The sequence below is a fragment of the Pantherophis guttatus genome, chromosome 17, assembly GCF_059756535.1.
Source record: "Pantherophis guttatus breed Tessera chromosome 17, ASM5975653v1, whole genome shotgun sequence".
NCBI classification, from domain to species: Eukaryota; Metazoa; Chordata; class Lepidosauria; order Squamata; family Colubridae; genus Pantherophis; species Pantherophis guttatus.
In genome coordinates, this window is record NC_142079.1 from 7316374 (window position 1) to 7338957 (window position 22584).

The following is a 22584-nucleotide window of genomic DNA, read 5'->3' on the forward strand; positions in this document are numbered from 1 at the left end:
GAAAGAGGTTCTATTGGAGAACTCATTTCTAAAAAAAATTCCAGAATGCTTATGCCTCCATCTATACATAGCAGCTTTCAAATCTTCAGTTTGAGGAAGGCTTCTCCTCCACTTAAGGTTATCTTGGAAGACACTTGGAAAAAGAAAGCAAATAGAAGTCCGGCTCCTTGATAAATCATCTGGAGCATAAAGAGAACATAGAATAATAGAGTTGAAAGGGAGCTAGGAGATCTTCTAGTCCAACTCCTTGCTTGAGCAGGAGACTCTATATCATTTCAGACAAAAGACTAGCTAGTCTATTCATTAAAGCCTCCAGTGATGAAGCATCCACAACTTCTGAAGGCAAGCCATTCCATTGGTTGATTGTTCTTGCCGTTAGGAAATTTTTCCTTAGTTCTAGGTTGCTTCTCTCCTTGGTTAGTTTCCACCTATTGCTTCTAGTCTTGCCTTCTGGTGCATTGGAAAATAGTTTGATCCCCCCCCCATCTTTGTAGGAGCCCCCCAAATATTGGAAGACTGCCATCATGTCTCTTCTAGTCCTTCTTCTCACTAGACTAGACATACCCAGTTCCTGCAACCGTTCTTCATATGTTTTAGCCTCCAGTCCCCTAATCCTCTTCGTTGCTCTTCTCTGCACTCTTTCCAGAGTCTCAACATCTTTATTTATAATATGATGACCAAAACTGGATGCATTACTCCAAGTGTGGTCCTTCTAAGGCTTCGTAAAGCGGTACTAGCACTTCGCATGATCGTGATTCTATTGCCTCTATTCATGCAGCCTAGGACTCTAAGACTATATATTTTAAGGGGAAGGTTCAGACGCAAAGAGTAACTGGAATATTTGCATAAACCACTTAAAAGAGGCGATGTTCCTAACCCTCAATCAGACATCCAAAGAATCTTAATTCTACTCGTCCAACATGCTTTGGAACGTTCTTCTTCTCCTCCTCTATTGCTGCTCAGGTAAGAAGAGGTCAATTTTATAGTCTACAATCTAAATTAGACCAGGAAATGTTCTTTCTCTTCTGTTTAAATTGACCATCGCTCCTCCACTTGGATTACCGAGCTGAACCTTCTCCTCTCTGTCTTCCTTTGTAGATGTCCTCAGCCAGGGTCTCTTAACTCAGCCACTTAAACTGTCTGTACCTAATGGAGGTGAGGCGAGATTCCTTTGCACGCTCAGCAGCGGTTTGGAGAACCACAACGTGGGCTGGTATCAAGATAAAATGGGTCAAGGCATCCGGTTCATCTATTTTGGGGAGAACAAGCGAGGGGAAGGGATCCCAGATCGATTTTCGGGCTCCAGAACTGGCAACAAGTGGTATTTGACCATCACTCAGGTCCAGGCAGAAGATGAAGCTACCTATTACTGTAGCGTGTATTATGGTGCAGGGAGTAGTTTTCAAAAACCACAGTGGTACAGACGCAAGGGAAATGGGAACAAAAACATCTGCTAAAGATCAAAAGAAAAAAAAATCTCTGCTCTCATGGATCCCAGCCTTGTCAGTGTGTCAAGTGACACATTGTCAAAAAGAAATGACAGAAATTCTATTCTATTCTATTCTATTCTATTCTATTCTATTCTATTCTATTCTATTCTATTCTATTCTATTCTATTCTATTCTATTCTATTCTATTCTATTCTATTCTATTCTATTCTACCCTGCCCTGCCCTACCCTACCCTACCCTACCTTACCCTACCCTACCCTACCCTACCCTACCCTACCCTACCCTACTCCTATTCTGTTCTGTTCTGTTCTGTTCTGTTCCTCCTCTTTCTTGCATCCACAAATACCACAAAGAAAACATCAGCAACTTGCAGGGAAAGGATGAGGGTGACTGTTATTGTATAGACTGAAACATTTAAAACATGGATAAGAGCTTGATCATAAACATCCCCAGGGCATCACTACAACACAAGTCAAAGCTTTACATTGTTGAAGGAACAAAACCTTTTCATTTGGGTTCCAGAAGACCTGGCATTGACGGAGATTGAGGTGCAGACAAGCAAGCAACCTGAAGGACTCCTAACTAGTATTCAGGTTAAAACACCATGATAGCACCAAGACTTATCTAGTTGCTTCTTGATGAGAAGAGTGTGTGCCGTTGAAGGTAGCCATGTCAATTTGTTTTCTGGTAGAACCAGGCATGCTCAAGTCCCCAACATAACTTCTTTCTTCTCTATGCCTTTCTCTTAAATTCCCTACATTGTGACAGAAAACTTCAATACAAGCATCTTCTTAAACATTGCAAATAGAATAGAATGGAATGGAATGGAATGGAATGGAAAGGAAAGGAAAGGAAAGGAAAGGAAAGGAAAGGAAAGGAAAGGAAAGGAAAGGAAAGGAAAGGAAAGGAAAGGAGTGGTGTGGAATGGAATGGAATGGAATGGAATGGAGTGGAGTGGAGTGGAGTGGAATGGAATGGAATGGAATAGAATAGAATAGAATAGAATAGAATAGAATAGAATAGAATAGAATAGAATAGAATAGAATAGAATAGAATAGAATAGAATAGAATTCTTTATTGGCCAAGTGCAATTGGACACACAAGGAATTTCTCTTTGGTGCATATGCTCTCAGTGTACATAAAAAAATAGATACATTCATCAAGAATCATAAGGTACAATACTTAATGATTCTTGACGAATTTATGCAAATGTCGTCTTCTCTCCTTGGTCAAAAAGACAGGTTAGTCTAATAAGGGGGTGGTTCATCAATTCAAGGAAAACCAATCAGATCATCTATATCTGCATGGATCTTTCTCCAATTCTAAAAGGATTTAAGTAAGAAGGTAGAAAGGGAGTTTGGAAAGGGAGACTGTTTGAAGGGAAGCACCATGGCCTGGACACTGGTTTTCTTTTCCCTTCTTAGTTACTTCTCATGTAAGTATGTGGAGAAACTCTTCTTAAACTGTCCAATAAAAACTCTGTGCTCTGCACAATACAAAATCCTATATGGTCCATCCAAAGGATGGTTCTGGGATTTTTGGAGGCCCAGATAATATAACTAATCTTCATTATTTCCTTCTTTTTTTCCCCTCTTTGTAAAGGTGCCACTTCACAGCCCACCTTGACTCAGTCTGTCTCCCAGTCTGGATCTCCAGGAGAGACAATTAAAATATCCTGTGTCATCAGCAGCAATCCCAACAACGTTCGCTGGCTTCAGCAGAGATCTGGGGAAGCCCCTCGCTTTGTGCACTGTGATGGCTGCAGCAGCAGAGGAGAAGGGATCCCAGACCGATTCACGGCAATCCGATCGGGCAACAACGGCTACTTAACCATCACCAACCTTCAGGCTGAAGATGAGGCTGATTATTACTGTTGCATGTGGTATAGCAGTGGTAACGTGTTCCACAGTGAGACAATCTAATGGGGAACTGAGACAAAAAACCTTCTTCCTTCGCAGAACGTGAAGTATCTCAGAGGTTGCGTTGGTTTTTTCTTTGATGTAATGAAAATGCACTGCAGGCCATTTCAGGAAGAGATTGAGGTCAAGAACTATCTTGCAAAACAATAATCAATAAAGTGTATACTGTATAGTGCACGAGTCAAAAAGAGAGCTGTGAAAATATTTACAGACCCCTCACATCCTGGATATAAACTGTTTCAACTCCTACCCACAAAACGACGCTATAGAGCACTGCGCACCAGAACAACTAGACACAAGGACAGCTTTTTCCCAAATGCCATCACTCTGCTAAACAAATAATTCCCTCAACACTGTCAAACTATTCACTAAGACTGTATTACTATTAATCTTCTTATCCTTCCTATCACCCATCTCCTCCCACTTATGACTGTATGACTGTAACCTTGTTGCTGGTATCCTTACGATTTATATTGACTGTTTCCTAATACGATTTGATTGCTTATTTGTTCCCTATGACTATCATTAAGTGTTGTACCTTATGATTCTTGATGAACGTATCTGTTCTTTTATGTACACTGAGAGCATATGCACCAAAGACAAATTCCTTGTGTGTCCAATCACACTTGGCCAATAAAGAATATTACTCTATTCTATTCTATTCTATTCTATTCTATTCTATTCTATTCTATTCTATTCTATTCTATTCTATTCTATTCTATTCTATTCTATTCTATTCTATTCTATTCTATTCTATTGGTATGTCTATGGAGATTCTCCATCATCCAGGTCTTCCACTCTTTGGAAAAAGAGTTCCAAAGCTGTTTTTCCAAAAGGGAACTGGACTTTGTGTTCAGCAGAGGGGAAAAAACTGTCCCTGTGTCTAGTTGTTTTGGGATGTAATGCCCTAAAGCATCATCCTGAGGGGAGGAATTGAAACAGTTTATGTCCAGGATCTGAGGGGTCTGCAGATATTTTCTCAGCTGCCTTGCCTTCTCCCATAAATAACCTGCACTTGTGCCATTTAAAGCATTATACACATAAAACAATACTATGCAGATTAGGTGTTCACCAGAGTGATGGCACAAGGGGGAAAACTGTCCCTGTGTCTAGTTGTTTTGACATGCAATGCCCTGTAGCGCCATCCCGAGGATAGGAGTTGAAACAGCTGATGTCCAGGATGTGAGGGGTCTGCAGATATTTTCTCAGCCCTCCTTGTACCTGTCCTGTTTAGCTGCTGTAGCAAACCAGACAGCTGTTGTGAGTCCAACCCCCGAGCCCGTCTTATCGGAGGGAGAAGACTCCGAAAGTGAAGGGGAGGAGTTGGCAAGGCCTCCCTCTCCAGGACCCTCCTCTCTGGCAATGCCTCAGGTGTCTTCCGAAGGCCAAGAGATAGGCCAGGAGCCAGGCACTTCCGAGCAGCCAGAGTTTGACAGCGATGGAGATAAGTCTTGGCTAGATCCCCGACAGCGTCGGAAAGACAAGCGCGCGCAGCAGAGAAGGAGGCGTGCCAGAGATTAAGCTGAGTCACTGGACCACACCCCACAGGGGATAAAAGGGGGTGTGGTGGCCATTCAGGCTTTGTGACGGACAAAACTGAAAGCTAGCAAGTCATTCTGCATTTCTGGAACTTTGTTATATGCTTTGATTGGATTGATTTTTGGACTGGATTTGACTGTTCTTTGGCTTTTGTGGACTTACTTTGATGATTTCGGACGGAGGAGATAAACCTCCCTTTGTAAGTAAAAACTTTTGGCAAGCAGCCACTGGGTTGCTGCCAATTCTGTTATCAAAGAAAATTCTTGTCTGCTGGTTTATTTTAACTCTGGGGCGACTGCTGGTGTGCGTGTGTGAGACGGGGACAGAACAACAGCTTGGAAAGAATCTTCCCCAGTTGGCCAATGAACTCCAGTAGGGAAACATGGTAGTTCTGGATTCTATTCCGTCCAGCTTTCCAACCAGGTGGGGAAGAGAAAGGAAATCTCCTGGAACCCCTGCAGATTTTTGCTTTTGCTGATCGAAGAGTTGTTCCCTCGATGTTTCATTAAATCATGTTTTCTTCACTCCTTTCAGCCAATGAGGCACCTGGAGATTTGCATGAGCTTTTGGTACAGAGCTTAAGAGAGAATCAGGAAGTGAGGGCCACCAAAGTTTTGGATCACAAGTTGGACCTTCCACCTCTTCATTTTCTCCATCATGGTGTGGACTCTGCTGCTACTTTTCTTCTTTTATTCTCCAGGTGAGACCAAATACCCACCTTGGCTGTTTTCTTCCTCTGTGCAATCCTGTTTGCTTCAGTTTCTCATCTTTGATAGTGTCATAATGTAGATATTCTTCCTCCAGGTATCACGGTCAAGTACCACTTGATTCAGGAACCTTCCCTCTCTGCATCTCTTGGAAAACCAGCAACTCTCTCCTGCAACATCAGCAGTGGCTTCTATTTTACTTACTTTGTGTGGTACCAACAAAAGGGGGGGGAAAGACCCAGATTTCTCCTATTTTATAATACAACCTCCAGAGAAACAATATTTGGCCCAGAGGCTTCTGGTCATTTCTCTGCTTCTACAAACACCCCCAAGAAAATTGCTTTCTTGACCATCAATAACGTGCAGGCAAAGGATGAAGGAGACTATTACTGTGGTGATAACAGACACAGTGAAGAACCTCAGAGAGGAGGCTGAACATAAACCTCCTTTGAGGAAGTTCTTCATGCATCACAACCCAAACTTTGACACTCTACTGTGTTACCGACATCTCCTTAGCATTGGATCAACTTAAGAATGACTTTGAAGTCTGATATTCCAGTTCTAGGTAAAAGACAAGAGAGTTCCATTCATGGAACATCACCAAAGCCACAGAAAGATCATTGAGTTTCTTCCCCTATATTTCTACCACTCATGACTGCATGATTTTTTTCTGGACGTCCAGGTGACCCACCTCAACCAAGAATGAAGGACATTAAAGAACCGGATTGTTCTGTGAGGGAAAGAGGGAACTTTCAACAAATTTGGGGCTAGGGATAACTTTCTCTGAAATACGTTTTGAATGGGAGAAGGTGCCCCCCAGGTATGGTGACAGGATAGGACAGCAGGGGGTGCCACCTTCCTAGAAACCTTCTGCCACCACTCCTGAAACTCTCCTCTGTGCAACAGACTGAAAAAATTACACCAGCTGCAAAAGACTTCATGCAGAACTCAAGAAAGGAAAGAGAATCAGGTTTCCTAAAGTGTTTCTACATTGGAGTTGTAGTTTAGAGGAAGTAAGTAAAAGGAGAGAATGGGACACTTTACAACCAAACACAATTACAGTAAAACAGTCTCAACAAAAACATCTTTTGTTGCCCTTGTCTTGCAGGACAAATGTGCTGTCCAACCCAGGCAAAACAGACTGAATTTGTCCCATTGAGGTCCCACATTATGATCAAAAACCTTCATAAAGGCATCTTCTTAAGAGTTTCCTCTATGCAAATGTCTTCTTCACTAATTGACCAATCTACTTTGACCAGATTGGTTAGTCTTTGAAGAGGGAGGTTCATAAAATCAAGGAAAGCCAATCAGTTGATCTATATTTGCATGGACCTTCCTTCAGTTCTAGGAGGACTTAAATAAGAAGGTAGAAGGATCCCAGGTAGATATTCTTTGGTTTTGGAAAGGGAGACTTTTTGAAGGAAAGCACCATGGCCTGGACACTGGTTTTCCTTTCCCTTCTCAGTTATTTCTCATGTAAGTACTGTATGTGGAGGACCACTTCTTTACCTGCCCAGTAAACACTCTCTAGTTTGTGCAATATAAAATCCAATCTGATCCATCCAAATGGTGGTTCTGGAGCCATAATAAAACAAATCTTCATTCTTTCCATCTTTTTTGCTCACTTTCTAAAGGCGTCACTTCACAGCCCACCTTGACTCAGCCTGCCTCCCAGTCTGGATCTCCAGGAGGGACAACTAAACTCTCCTGTGCCATCAGCAGCAATCCAAGCACCATTTTCTGGCTTCAGCAGAGATCTGGGGAAGCCCCTCGCTTTGTGCACTATGATGGCAGCAGCAGCAGAGGAGAAGGGATCCCAGACCGATTCACGGCAACCCGATCAGGCAACAACGGCTACTTAACCATCACCAACCTTCAGGCTGAAGACGAGGCTGATTATCACTGTTACATGTGGTATAGCAGTGGTAACATGTTCCACAGTGAGACAATCTAATGGGGAACTGAGACAAAAAAACCTTCTTCTTCCTTCGCAGAGCAGCGAGTTGCTCAAAAGTTGCGTTGGTCTTTCTTTGGCCTAATGGAAGTACCATACAGGCCATACAAGCAAGACATCCATTTTGCAGAACAATAATCAGTTTGATTTGCAGGAAGACAAAACAAAACATCCCATTTTTTTTTTGTCCCAGCATTAAAACAATAGCTCCAAACATAGAATAATATATTGTTACATACTTTATACCTCTCACTTTTTTTTTAAATAAGCTGTTGATTTCATTCTCTACCTTGACATATTTCAGTTGCACAATTATGCTCAGCCTATGAGCAAAAAATAAATAAAAAATTGGACAAATCAATTCTTTAATCAAGAAGGTTAATTTTCATCATTACAGGTTTCAGGAAAGTTCCTTTCCTTTCCTTTCCTTTCCTTTCCTTTCCTTTCCTTTCCTTTCCTTTCCTTTCCTTTCCTTTCCTTTCCTTTCCTTTCCTCTCCTCTCCTCTCCTCCCCTCCCGTTCCCTTCCCTTCCTTTCCTTCTCCCATAATTAAGTTTCAGTCGTGCCATTTTAAGCGCTATACACATAGAACAATACTGTGGGGATTAGGTGTTCACCAGAGTGATGGCACAAGGGGAAAAACTGTCCCTGAGTCTAGTTGTTTTGGCATGCAATGCCCTGTAGCGCCATCCCGAGGGGAGGAGTTGAAACAATTGATGTCCAGGATGTGAGGGGTCTGCAGATATTTTCTCAGCCCTCCTTCTCACCTGCACAATAGGCATGTCCTCTATCGAAGGCAGGGTGGTTAAATTGTTTTTTCTGCCATTTAACTATCCGTTGTACCTGTCCTGTTTAGCTGCTGTACCAAACCAGATAGTTCACAAAGAATCTTCTCTAGTTGGCCAATGAACTCCAGAGGCAAAAATGGTAGTTCTGGATTGAATTCCGTCCAGCTTTCCAACCAGGTGGGGAAGAGAAAGGAAATCTCCTGGAATCCCTGCAGATTTTTGCTTTTGCTGATCGAAGAGTTGGTCCCCCGACGTTTCATTAAATCATGTTTCCTTCACTCCTTTCAGCCAATGAGGCACCTGGAGATTTGCATGAGCTTTTGGTACAGAGCTTAAGAGAGAATCAGGAAGTGAGGCCCACCAAAGCTTTGGATCACAACGAAGTTGGACCTTCCACCCCTTCATTTTTTCCACCATGCTGTGGACTCTGCTGCTACTTTTCTTCTTTTACTCTCCAGGTGAAATCAAATACCCACTTTGGCTGTTTTCTTCTTCTGTGCAATCCTGTTTGCTTCAGTTTCCCATCGTTGAAGGTGTCATAATGTTGATATTCTTCCTCCAGGTATCACAGTCAAGTACAGCATTAGTCAGGAACCTACCCTCTCTGCATCTCTTGGAAAACCAGCTACTCTCTCCTGCAACATGAGCCGTGGCTTCTCCTTTGATTATTTTGCATGGTTCCAACAAAAGGGAGGGGAAAGACCCAGATTTCTCCTGTATTATAATACAACCTCCAGAGAGACAAAATTTGGCCCAGAGGCTTCTGGTCATTTCTCTGCTTCTACAAACACCCCCAAGGAAATTGCTTTCTTGAGCATCAACAACGTGCAGGCAAAGGATGAAGGGGACTATTATTGTGGTCGTGGGACACACAGTGAAGAACCTCAGAGAGGAGGCTGAACATAAATCTCCTTTGAGGAAGTTCTTCATGCATCACAACCCAAACTTTGACACTCTACTGTGTTAACGACATCTCCTTAGCATTGGATCAACTTAAGAATGACTTTGAAGTCTGATGTTCCAGTTCTAGGTAAAAGACAAGAGAGTTCCATTCATGGAACATCACTGAAGCCACAGAAAGGTCATTGAGTTTCTTCCCCTATATTTCTACCTCTCATACCTGCATGATTTTCTCTGGACCACCAGGTGACCCACCTCAACCAAGAATGAAGGACATTAAAGGACCGGATTTGTTCTGAGAGGGAAAGAGGGAACTTTCAACAAATTTGGAGCTAGGGACGACGTTCTCTGAAATATATTTTGAATGGGAGAAGGTGCCCCCCAGGTATGGTGACAGGATAGGACAGCAGGGGGTGCCACCTTCCTAGAAACCTTCTGCCACCACTCCTGAAACTCTCCTCTGTGCAACAGACTGAAAAAATTACACCAGCTGCAAAAGACTTCATGCAGAACTCAAGAAAGGAAAGAGAATTAGATTGTATAAAGTGTTTCTGACATTGGAGTTGTAGTTTAGAGGAAGTAAATATAAGGAGAGAATGAGACACTTTACAACCAAACACAATTACAGTAAAACAGTTTCAACAAAAACATCTTTTTTTGCCCTTGTGTTGCAGGACAAATGTACTGTCCAACCCAGGCAAAACAGACTGAATTTGTCCCATTGAGGTCCCACATTATGATCAAAAACCTTCATAAAGGCATCTTCTTAAGAGTTTCCTCTATGCAAATGTCTTCTCCACTAATTGACCAATCTACTTTGACCGGATTGGTTAGTCTTTGAAGAGGGAGGTTCATAAAATCAAGGAAAGCCAATCAGTTGATCTATATTTGCATGGACTTTTCTTCAGCTCTAGGAGCACTTAAGTAGGAAGGTAGAAGGATCCCAGGTAGATATTCTTTGGTTTTGGAAAGGCAGACTTTTTGAAGGGAAGCATGGCCTGGACACTGGTTTTCCTTTCACTTCTCAGTTATTTCTCATGTAAGTACTGTATATGGAGGACCACTTCTTAAACTGTAAAATCCAATCTGATCCATCCAAATGGTGGTTCTGGAGCCATAATAAAACAAATCTTCATTCTTTCCTCCTTTTTTCCTCACTTTCTAAAGGCGTCACTTCACAGCCCACCTTGACTCAGCCTGCCTCCCAGTCTGGATCTCCAGGAGGGACAACTAAAATCTCCTGTGCCATCAGTAGCAATCCAAGCACCATTTACTGGCTTCAGCAGAGATCTGGGGAAGCCCCTCGCTTTGTGCAATATGATGGTGGCAGCAGAGGAGAAGGGATCCCAGACCGATTCACGGCAACCCGATCAGGCAACAACGGCTACTTAACCATCACCAACCTTCAGGCTGAGGATGAGGCTGATTATCACTGTTACATGGGGTATAGCAATACGTTCCACAGTCAGACAATCTAATGGGGAACTGAGACAAAAACCTTCTTCCTTCGCAGAGCAGCGAGTTGCTCAAAGGTTGCGTTGGTCTTTCTTTGGCCTAATGGAAGTACCATACAGGCCATTTCTTCCAGGAAATGATCGAGCAAGGCATCCTTTTTGCAGAACAATAATCTGATTAGATTTGCAGGAAGACAAGACAAAACAGCCCACATTGTTTTGTCCCAGCATTAAAACAATAGCTGTAAACATAGAGTAATATATTCCTACATACTTTATATTTCTCAATTTTTTTTAGTAAGGCGTTGATTTCATTCTTTACCTTAACATATTTCAGTTGCATAATTATGCTTAGCCTATGAGCAAAAAATAAATAAGAAATTGGAGAAATGAATTCTTTAATCAAAAAGATTAATTGTTATCATTGCAGATTTCAGGAAAGTTCCTTTCCTTTCCTTTCCTTTCCTTTCCTTTCCTTTCCTTTCCTTTCCTTTCCTTTCCTTTCCTTTCCTTTCCTTTCCTTCCCTTCCCTGCCCTTCCCTTCCCTTCCCTTCCCTTCCCTTCCCTTTTCTTCCTCTCCTCCTTTTCTTTTCTTCTCTCTTCCTCCTCCCCTCCCCTCCCCTCCCGTCCCCTCCCCTCCCCTCCCCTCCTCTCCCCTCCCCTCCCGTTCCCTCCCCTTCCCTTCCCTCCCCTTCCTTTCCTTTCCTTCTCCCATAATTAAGCTTCAGTTGTGCCATATTAAGTACTATACACATAGAACAATACTGTGGGGATTAGGTGTTCACCAGAGTGATGGCACAAGGGGAAAAACTGTCCCTGAGTCTAGTTGTTTTGGCATGCAATGCCCTGTAGCGCCATCCCGAGGGGAAGAGTTGAAACAGTTGATGTCCAGGATGTGAGGGGTCTGCAGATATTTTCTCAGCCCTCCTTCTCACCTGCACAATAGGCATGTCCTCTATCGAAGGCAGGGTGGTTAAATTGTTTTTTCTGCCATTTAACTATCCGTTGTACCTGTCCTGTTTAGCTGCTGTACCAAACCAGACAGTTCACAAAGAATCTTCCCTAGTTGGCCAATGAACTCCAGAGGCAAAAATGGTAGTTCTGGATTGAATTCCGTCCAGCTTTCCAACCAGGTGGGGAAGAGAAAGGAAATCTCCTGGCATTCCTGGATATTTTTGCTTTTGCTGATCGAAGGGTTGGTCCCCCGACGTTTCATTAAATCATGTTTCCTTCACTCCTTTCAGCCAATGAGGCACCTGGAGATTTGCATGAGCTTTTGGTACAGAGCTTAAGAGAGAATCAGGAAGTGAGGGCCACCAAAGCTTTGGATCACAACGAAGTTGGACCTTCCACCCCTTCATTTTTTCCACCATGCTGTGGACTCTGCTCCTACTTTTCTTCTTTTACTCTCCAGGTGAAATCAAATACCCACCTTGGCTGTTTTCTTCTTCTGTGCAATCCTGTTTGCTTCAGTTTCCCATCTTTGATAGTGTCATAATGTAGATATTCTTTCTCCAGGTATCACAGTCAAGCACAGCATGAGTCAGGAACCTACCCTCTCTGCATCTCTTGGGAAACCAGCAACTCTCTCCTGCAACATCAGCAGTGGCTTCTACTTTAATTACTTCTCATGGTACCAACAAAAGGAAGAGGAAAGACCCAGATTTCTCCTGTATTATAATACAACCTCCAGAGAGACAAAATTTGGCCCAGAGGCTTCTGGTCATTTCTCTGCTTCTACAAACACCCCCAAGAAAATTGCTTTCTTGACCATCAACAACGTGCAGGCAAAGGATGAAGGAGACTATTATTGCGGTGATTCCAGACACAGTGAAGAACCTCAGAGAGGAGGCTGAACATAAATCTCCTTTGAGGAAGTTCTTCATGCATCACAACCCAAACTTTGACACTCTACTGTGTTAACGACATCTCCTTAGCATTGGATCAACTTAAGAATGACTTTGAAGTCTGATGTTCCAGTTCTAGGTAAAAGACAAGAGAGTTCCATTCATGGAACATCACCAAAGCCACAGAAAGGTCATTGAGTTTCTTCCCCTATATTTCTACCTCTCATACTTGCATGATTTTCTCTGGACCTCCAGGTGACCCACCTCAACCAAGAATGAAGGACATTAAAGAACCGGATTTGTTCTGAGAGGGAAAGAGGGAACTTTCAACAAATTTGGGGCTGGGAGCAACTTCCTCTGAAATATATTTTGAATGGGAGAAGGTGCCCCCCAGGTATGGTGATAGGATAGGACAGCAGGGGGTGCTACCTTCCTAGAAACCTTCTGCCACCACTCCTGAAACTCTCCTCTGTGCAACAGACTGAAAAAATTACACCAGCTGCAAAAGACTTCATGCAGAACTCAAGAAAGGAAAGAGAATTAGATTGTATAAAGTGTTTCTGACATTGGAGTTGTAGTTTAGAGGAAGTAAATATAAAGAGAGAATGGGACACTTTACAACCAAACACAATTACAGTAGAACAGTTTCAACAAAAACATCTTTTTTTGCCCTTGTGTTGCAGGACAAATGTACTGTCCAACCCAGGCAAAACAGACTGAATTTGTCCCATTGAGGTCCCACATTATGATCAAAAACCTTCATAAAGGCATCTTCTTAAGAGTTTCCTCTATGCAAATGTCTTCTCCACTAATTGACCAATCTACTTTGACCGGATTGGTTAGTCTTTGAAGAGGGAGGTTCATAAAATCAAGGAAAGCCAATCAGTTGATCTATATTTGCATGGACTTTTCTTCAGCTCTAGGAGCACTTAAGTAGGAAGGTAGAAGGATCCCAGGTAGATATTCTTTGGTTTTGGAAAGGGAGACTTTTTGAAGGGAAGCATGGCCTGGACACTGGTTTTCCTTTCACTTCTCAGTTATTTCTCATGTAAGTACTGTATATGGAGGACCACTTCTTAAACTGTAAAATCCAATCTGATCCATCCAAATGGTGGTTCTGGAGCCATAATAAAACAAATCTTCATTATTTCCTCCTTTTTTCCTCGCTTTCTAAAGGCGTCACTTCACAGCCCACCTTGACTCAGCCTGCCTCCCAGTCTGGATCTCCAGGAGGGACAACTAAAATCTCCTGTGCCATCAGCAGCAATCCAAGCACCATTGGCTGGCTTCAGCAGAGATCTGGGGAAGCCCCTCGCTTTGTGCAATATGATGGCGGCAGCAGAGGAGAAGGGATCCCAGACCGATTCATGGCAACCCGATCAGGCAACAATGGCTACTTAACCATCACCAACCTTCAGGCTGAGGATGAGGCTGATTATCACTGTTACATGGGGTATAGCAATACGTTCCACAGTCAGACAATCTAATGGGGAACTGAGACAAAAACCTTCTTCCTTCGCAGAGCAGCGAGTTGCTCAAAGGTTGCGTTGGTCTTTCTTTGGCCTAATGGAAGTACCATACAGGCCATTTCTTCCAGGAAATTATCAAGCAAAGCATCCATTTTGCAGAACAATAATCAGTTTGATTTGCAGGAAGACAAGACAAAACAGCCCACATTGTTTTGTCCCAGCATTAAAACAATAGCTGTAAACATAGAGTAATATATGCCTACATACTTTATACCTCTCACTGTTTTTTTAGTAAGCCGTTGATTTCATTCTCTACCTTAACATATTTCAGTTGCACAATTATGCTTAGCCTATGAGGAAAAAATAAATAAAAAATTAGACAAACCAATTCTTTAATCAAGAAGATTAACTTTCATCATTGCAGGTTCCAGGAAAGTTCCTTTCCTTTCCTTTCCTTTCCTTTCCTTTCCTTTCCTTTCCTTTCCTTTCCTTTCCTTTCCTTTCCTTTCCTTTCCTTTCCTTTCCTTCCCTTCCCTTCCCTTCCCTTCCCTTCTCTTCCCTTCCCTTTCCTTCCTCCCCTCCTTTTATTTTCTTCTCTTTTCCTCCTCTCCTCTCCTCTCCTCTCCTCTCCTCTCCTCTCCTCTCCTCTCCTCTCCTCCCCTCCCGTTCCCTTCCCTTCCTTTCCTTCTCCCATAATTAAGTTTCAGTTGTGCCATTTTAAGCGCTATACACATAGAACAATACTGTGGGGATTAGGCGTTCACCAGAGTGATGGCACAAGGGGAAAAACTGTCCCTGAGTCTAGTTGTTTTGGCATGCAATGCCCTATAGCGCCATCCCGAGGGGAGGAGTTGAAATAGTTGATGTCCAGGATGTGAGGGGTCTGCAGATATTTTCTCAGCCCTCCTTCTCACCTGCACAATAGGCATGTCCTCTATCGAAGGCAGGGTGGTTAAATTGTTTTTTCTGCCATTTAACTATCCGTTGTACCTGTCCTGTTTAGCTGCTGTACCAAATCAGACAGTTCACAAAGAATCTTCCCTAGTTGGCCAATGAACTCCAGAGGCAAAAATGGTAGTTCTGGATTGAATTCCGTCCAGCTTTCCAACCAGGTGGGGAAGAGAAAGGAAATCTCCTGGAATCCCTGCAGATTTTTGCTTTTGCTGATCGAAGGGTTGGTCCCCCGACGTTTCATTAAATCATGTTTCCTTCACTCCTTTCAGCCAATGAGGCACCTGGAGATTTGCATGAGCTTTTGGTACAGAGCTTAAGAGAGAATCAGGAAATGAAGACCACCAAAGCTTTGGATTACAACAAAGTTGGACCTTCCACCCCTTCATTTTTTCCACCATGCTGTGGACTCTGCTGCTACTTTTCTTCTTTTACTCTCCAGGTGAAATCAAATACCCACTTTGGCTGTTTTCTTCTTCTGTGCAATCCTGTTTGCTTCAGTTTCCCATCTTTGATAGTGTCATAATGTTGATATTCTTCCTCCAGGTATCACAGTCAAGTACAGCATTAGTCAGGAACCTACCCTCTCTGCATCTCTTGGAAAACCAGCAACTCTCTCCTGCAACATGAGCCTTGGCTTCTCCTTTGATTATTTTGCATGGTTACAACAAAAGGGAGGGGAAAGACCCAGATTTCTCCTGTATTATAATACAACCTCCAGAGAGACAAAATTTGGCCCAGAGGCTTCTGGTCATTTCTCTGCTTCTACAAACACCCCCAAGGAAATTGCTTTCTTGAGCATCAACAACGTGCAGGCAAAGGATGAAGGGGACTATTATTGTGGTCGTGGGACACACAGTGAAGAACCTCAGAGAGGAGGCTGAACATAAATCTCCTTTGAGGAAGTTCTTCATGCATCACAACCCAAACTTTGACACTCTACTGTGTTAACGACATCTCCTTAGCATTGGATCAACTTAAGAATGACTTTGAAGTCTGATGTTCCAGTTCTAGGTAAAAGACAAGAGAGTTCCATTCATGGAACATCACCAAAGCCACAGAAAGGTCATTGAGTTTCTTCCCCTATATTTCTACCTCTCATGCCTGCATGATTTTCTCTGGACCACCAGGTGACCCACCTCAACCAAGAATGAAGGACATTAAAGAACTGGATTTGCTCTGTGAGGGAAAGAGGGAACTTTCAACAAATTTGGGGCTGGGAGCAACTTTCTCTGAAATATATTTTGAATGGGAGAAGGTGCCCCCCAGGTATGGTGATAGGATAGGACAGCAGGGGGTGCTACCTTCCTAGAAACCTTCTGCCACCACTCCTGAAACTCTCCTCTGTGCAACAGACTGAAAAAATTACACCAGCTGCAAAAGACTTCATGCAGAACTCAAGAAAGGAAAGAGAATTAGATTGTATAAAGTGTTTCTGACATTGGAGTTGTAGTTTAGAGGAAGTAAATATAAAGAGAGAATGGGACACTTTACAACCAAACACAATTACAGTAAAACAGTTTCAACAAAAACATCTTTTGTTGCCCTTGTGTTGCAGGACAAATGTCCTGTCCAACCCAGGCAAAACCGACTGAATTTGTCCCATTGAGGTCCCACATTATGATCAAAAACCTTCATAAAGGCATCTTCTTAAGAGTTTCCTCTATGCAAATGTCTTCTCCACTAATTGACCAATCTACTTTGACCGGATTGGTTAGTCTTTGAAGAGGGAGGTTCATAAAATCAAGGAAAGCCAATCAGTTGATCTATATTTGCATGGACCTTCCTTCAGTTCTAGGAGGACTTAAATAAGAAGGTAGAAGGATCCCAGGTAGATATTCTTTGGTTTTGGAAAGGGAGACTTTTTTGAAGGAAAGCACCATGGCCTGGACACTGGTTTTCCTTTCCCTTCTCAGTTATTTCTCATGTAAGTACTGTATGTGGAGGACCACTTCTTAACCTGCCCAGTACACTTGCTCTACTTTACGCAATATAAAATCCAATCTGATCCATCCAAATGGTGGTTCTGGAGCCATAATAAAACAAATCTGCATTCTTTCCTCCTTTTTTCCTCACTTTCTAAAGGCGTCACTTCACAGCCCACCTTGACTCAGCCTGCCTCCCAGTCTGGATCTCCAGGAGGGACAACTAAAATCTCCTGTGCCATCAGTAGCAATCCAAGCACCATTTTCTGGCTTCAGCAGAGATCTGGGGAAGCCCCTCGCTTTGTGCACTGTGATGGCTGCAGCAGAGGAGAAGGGATCCCAGACCGATTCACGGCAACCCGATCAGGCAACAACGGCTACTTAATCATCACCAACCTTCAGGCTGAAGACGAGGCTGATTATCACTGTTACATGGGGTATAGCAGTGGTAACATGTTCCACAGTGAGACAATCTAATGGGGAACTGAGACAAAAAACCTTCTTCCTCCGTAGAGCAGCGAGTTGCTCAAAGGTTGCATTGGTCTTTCTTTGGCCTAATGGAAGTACCATACAGGCCATACAAGCAAGACAAACCATTTTGCAGAACAATAATCAGTTTGATTTGCAGGAAGACCAAACAAAACATCCCATTTTTTTTTTGTCCCAGCATTAAAACAATACCTGCAAACAAAGAATAATATATTGTTACATACTTTATACCTCTCACTTTTTTTTAAATAAGCTGTTGATTTCATTCTCTACCTTGACATATTTCAGTTGCACAATTATCCTCAGCCTATGAGCAAAAAATAAATAAAAAATTGGACAAATCAATTCTTTAATCAAGAAGGTTAATTTTCATCATTACAGGTTTCAGGAAAGTTCCTTTCCTTTCCTTCTTTCCTTTCCTTTCCTTTCCTTTCCTTTCCTTTCCTTTCCTTTCCTTTCCTTTCCTTTCCTTTCCTTTCCCTTCCTTTCCTTTTTTCCTTTCCTTTCCTTTCCTTTCCTTTTTTCCTTTCCTTTCCTTTCCTTTCCTTTCCTTTCCTCCCCTCCTTTCTCTTCTTTTCTTCTCTCTTCCCTCTCTCCTCTCCTCTCCTCTCCACTCCCTTCTTCTTCCCTTCCCTTCCATTCCCTACACTTCTTTCATTCTCCCATATTTAAGGTTCAGTTGTGCCATTTTAAGCGCTATACACGTAGAACAATACTGTCGGGATTAAGTGTTCACCAGAGTGATGGCACAAGGGGAAAACTGTCCCTGAGTCTAGTTGTTTTGGCATGTAATACCCTATAGTGCCATCCCGAGGGTAAGAGTTGAAACAGTTGATGTCCAGGATCTGAGGGGTCTGCAGATATTTTCTCAGCCCTAATTCTCACCTGCACAATAGGCATGTCCTCTATGGAAGGCAGGCTGGTTAAATTGTTTTTTCTGCAATATAACTATCCTTGTACCTGTCCTGTTTAGTTGCTGTACCAAATCAGACAGTTCACAAAGAATCTTCTCCCATTGGCCAATCAACTCCAGTAAGGAAAAATAGAGTTCTGGATTCTATTCCGTCCAGCTTTCCAACCAGGTGGGGAAGAGAAAGGAAATCTCCTGGAATCCCTGCAGTTTTTTGCTTTTGCTGATCGAAGGGTTGTTCCCCCGACGTTTCATTAAATCATGTTTCCTTCACTCCTTTCAGCCAATGAGGCACCTGGATATTTGCATGAGCTTTTGGTACAGAGCTTAAGAGAGAATCAGGAAATGAGGGCCACCAAAGCTTTGGATTACAACAAAGTTGGACCTTCCACCCCTTCATTTTTTCCACCATGCTGTGGACTCTGCTGCTACTTTTCTTCTTCTACTCTCCAGGTGAAATCAAATACCCACCTTGGCTGTTTTCTTCTTCTGTGCAATCCTGTTTGCTTCAGTTTCCCATCTTTGATAGTGTCATAATGTAGATATTCTTCCTCCAGGTATCACGGTCAAGTACAGCATTAGTCAGGAACCTACCCTCTCTGCATCTCTTGGGAAACCAGCAACTCTCTCCTGCAACATCAGCAGTGGCTTCTACTTTAATTACTTCTCATGGTACCAACAAAAGGAAGAGGAAAGACCCAGATTTCTCCTGTATTATAATACAACCTCCAGAGAGACAAAATTTGGCCCAGAGGCTTCTGGTCATTTCTCTGCTTCTACAAACACCCCCAAGAAAACGGCTTTCTTGACCATCAATAATGTGCAGGGAAAAGATGAAGGGGTTTATTACTGTTATTCTGGGTAACACAGTGAGGAACATCAAAGAGGAACTTAATCAAAAACCTGCTTGACTTCAAGGCCTCCACATAACACCACCCACCACCCATCTTCTGTTGAGAAGATGTCTCCTTTGCATTACATCAATCACGCCGAGCAATGCCTCTGAACTCCGTTATTCCAATTCTAAGGCAAGAGAGTCCCAATCGTAAATCATCACCAAAGCTACAGGAAAGTTATGTGCTTTCCTCCTCTACTTTTCTGCCACAACTGATTGCATAATTTTCTCTGCACATCCAAGTGACTCACCTCAACCAGGTGTGAAGGGCATGAAAGAACCTGATTTGCTCTGAGAGAGAAAGAGGGAAGTTTGAACAAATTTGGGATTGGAGCCACCATTCTCTGAAATATATTTTGGATGGAAGAAGATACAGGTCCCCCATTTATGGTCACAGGACTCGGCAGCAGAGGGTGCTACCCTCCTAGAACATCTGCCATCACTCCTGAAACTCTCCTCTGTGCAACAGACTGATCAATTTCACCAGCTGCAAAATATTTCATGCAGATCTCAAGAAAGAAAAGAGAATTGGGTTGCATAAACAGTTTGTGACATTGGAGGTGTACTTTAGAGGAAGTAAATTTAAGGAGAGAATGGGATGCTTTTAAATACAATCAAAGCACAATTACACAATTTCAATGAAGACACCATTCACTGCCCTTTTGTTTCGGACTAAATGTCATGTCCAAGGCAATCTGATTGAATTTGTCCTGCTCAGGTCCTACATTGTGACCGAACACCTGAATAAAGTCATCTTCTTAAGACTTCCCTCTATGCAAATGTCTTCTCCATTCGTTGACCAATCTACTTTGGTCAGATGGATTAATCTGAAAATGGGGCAGCTCATAAAATCAAGGAAAGCCAATCAATGTACTTATATTTGCATGGACCTTTCTTCCATTCTAGGAAGACTTAAGTAAGAAGTCAGAAGGATCCCAGGTAGATATTCTCTGATTTTAGCAAGGGAGACTTTTTGAAGGAAAGCACCATGGCCTGGACACTGGTTTTCCTTTCCCTTCTTACTTATTTCTCATGTAAGTATGTGGAGAACTACTTCTAAAACTGTGTAATAAAAACTCTCTAATTTCCACACTATAAAATCCTATATGGTCCATCCAAAGGATGGTACTGGGTTTTTTGGAGGCCCAGATAATATAACAAATTAATATTTCTTTTATCTTTACCTTGTAAAGGCGTCACTTCCCAGCCCACCTTGACTCAGCCTGCCTCCCAGTCTGGATCTCCAGGAGGGACAATTAAACTCTCCTGTGCCATCAGCAGCAATCCATACACCATTGGCTGGATTCAACAGAGATCTGGGGAAGCCCCTCGCTTTGTGCACTGTGATGGCTGCAGCAGCAGAGGAGAAGGGATCCCAGACCGATTCACGGGAACCCGGTCAGGCAACAACGGCTACTTAACCATCACAAACCTTCAGGCTGGAGACGAGGCCAATTATTACTGTCACATGTGGTATAGCAGTGGTGGAGTGTTCCACAGTGAGACAATCTAATGGGGAACTGAGACAAAAACATTATACCTTCTTGTCTCTGTGTAAGTGGTTAGACCTCATGTTAATTACTAACTGGTGTTCTGGAAAAAAATTATACTGGTAAGAAGCAGAACAGAAAGGTCACCCATCTGCCAATGTTGAACCACCAATGTTGAACCACCAATCCATGCTCTTACCCAGATCGCCAGCTGCTGCCTGGTGCCCAAAGCAAGTTTATTGAGGCACATCCATTTCTGCTTGTGGCTTCTTCCAAATATGTAAACAAATGCTTAATCTGTGCTTATTATTTTTTTTAAGCCAAAGTCTTCATTTGAGTCTTTGATCTCTAAAATGGGTGAGGTCCATGTAAAATCTAAACTCAATTTGATTTTAGTTGCATGCTCATTAAATTTAATTTAATGCAGATATTCATTTTATTTATTTATTTATTTATTGGTTCGATTTAAATGCCGCCCTTTTCCGGAGACTCAGGGCGGCTTACAATGCGTTAAGCAAATAGCCTTTATACTTTTGTATATACCTGCTTAGTAGGGCTTTTGCCCCCCCCCCAAGCAGTGTTCTTTTCTATACAAAGTCAGCTTATTGCCCCCACAAACCGGCTCCTCATTTTACCTACCTTAGAAGGATGGAAGGCTGAGTCAACTTTGAGCCTGGTGAGATTTGAACTTGCAATAATTGCAGGCAGCTGGTGTTACTTAACAGTGCTTTAATCTGCTGCGCCACCAAGGCTCAAGATAACCCTCAACCTATGACCATAACAGAGCCCTGAATTTTAGTCATAATTCTAGGTGATCCTTAAGATTGGACCTGATTTGGAGAACCCGGAAGCAGCGCGGCGGTACTGGCTGGGAAAAATATCAGGCTCCGACGAACTCGGCAAAATCCAGCCAGATGAACCGTCATGGGGGGGGGTGTCTTTGAACCGAAGCTGTCCTGTAGTGACAACAAAGAAAGAGAGGCAGCTCGGTGTCTAAAGAGGGACAGGCAAGTCCCTTGGATAGCCCGAGAAACTCTCTCCGAGCTGGTTATGGGGGGGCGGCGATCGGAGTGAATTGCCATGAAGCTGGAGCCTCTGGAGCAAGCGATGTGCAGGAGCGAGGATTTGGACAGAGTGCTGATGTTGGGTGAGTGATCGGCTAACCCACAGACAATAAAAAGAAAATTCTAAATATTTTCAACTACTAAACAATTACTAAAATTACCCCGGCATGGAAATTGCGGCTAAATAGTGGTGGATGGAGATGGCGGATGGAAAGAGAAAGTGAGAATGACAAGCGCGCCATTCTCTTCTCTTACTCTCCAGGTGAACTCAAACACCCAACTTGGCTATTTTTATCACACAGGGCAATCCCGTTTGCTTCAGCTCCCCATCTTTGAAGGGTTTTCAATAATGATTTTTTCTCCTTTCAGGTGCAATGTCTAAATTCACGTTGACTCAAGAACCTTATATTTCTGCATCTCCTGGAGAAGCAGCCAAACTCTCCTGCAATATTAGCAGCGGGAAATACTTTGGAACCTTCTCATGGTACCAGTAACAGGGAGGAGAAAGACCCAGATTTCTACTGAATTATAATACAACCTCCAGAGAGACAAAATTTGACCCTGAAGCTTCTGGTCATTTCTCTGCTTCTACAAACACCTATAAGAAAACTGCTTTCTTAATCATCAACAATGTACAGGGAAAGGATGAAGGGGACTATTACTGTTATGTTGGGTAACACAGTGAGGAACATCAAAGAGGAACATCAAAAACCTGCCTGACTTCAAAGCCTCCACATAACACCACCCACATATCAACACTCTTCTCTGTTGAGAAGATGTCTCCTTCGCATTACATCAATCATGCTGAGCAATGCCTCTGAACTCCATTATTCC

At 42.8% G+C, this 22584-nt stretch overlaps 1 gene segment (V, D, J or C); it reads left to right on the forward strand.

The window, feature by feature from the left end:
- Nucleotides 1–884: 884 nt before the first annotated feature.
- On the forward strand, nt 885–3433 carry LOC117658131 (immunoglobulin lambda variable 2-23-like). The segment is given in 3 exon segments: nt 885–963; nt 1099–1155; nt 3053–3433. Coding segments are annotated over 3 exon segments (420 nt in total).
- The last annotated feature ends 19151 nt before the right edge of the window (nt 3434–22584 follow it).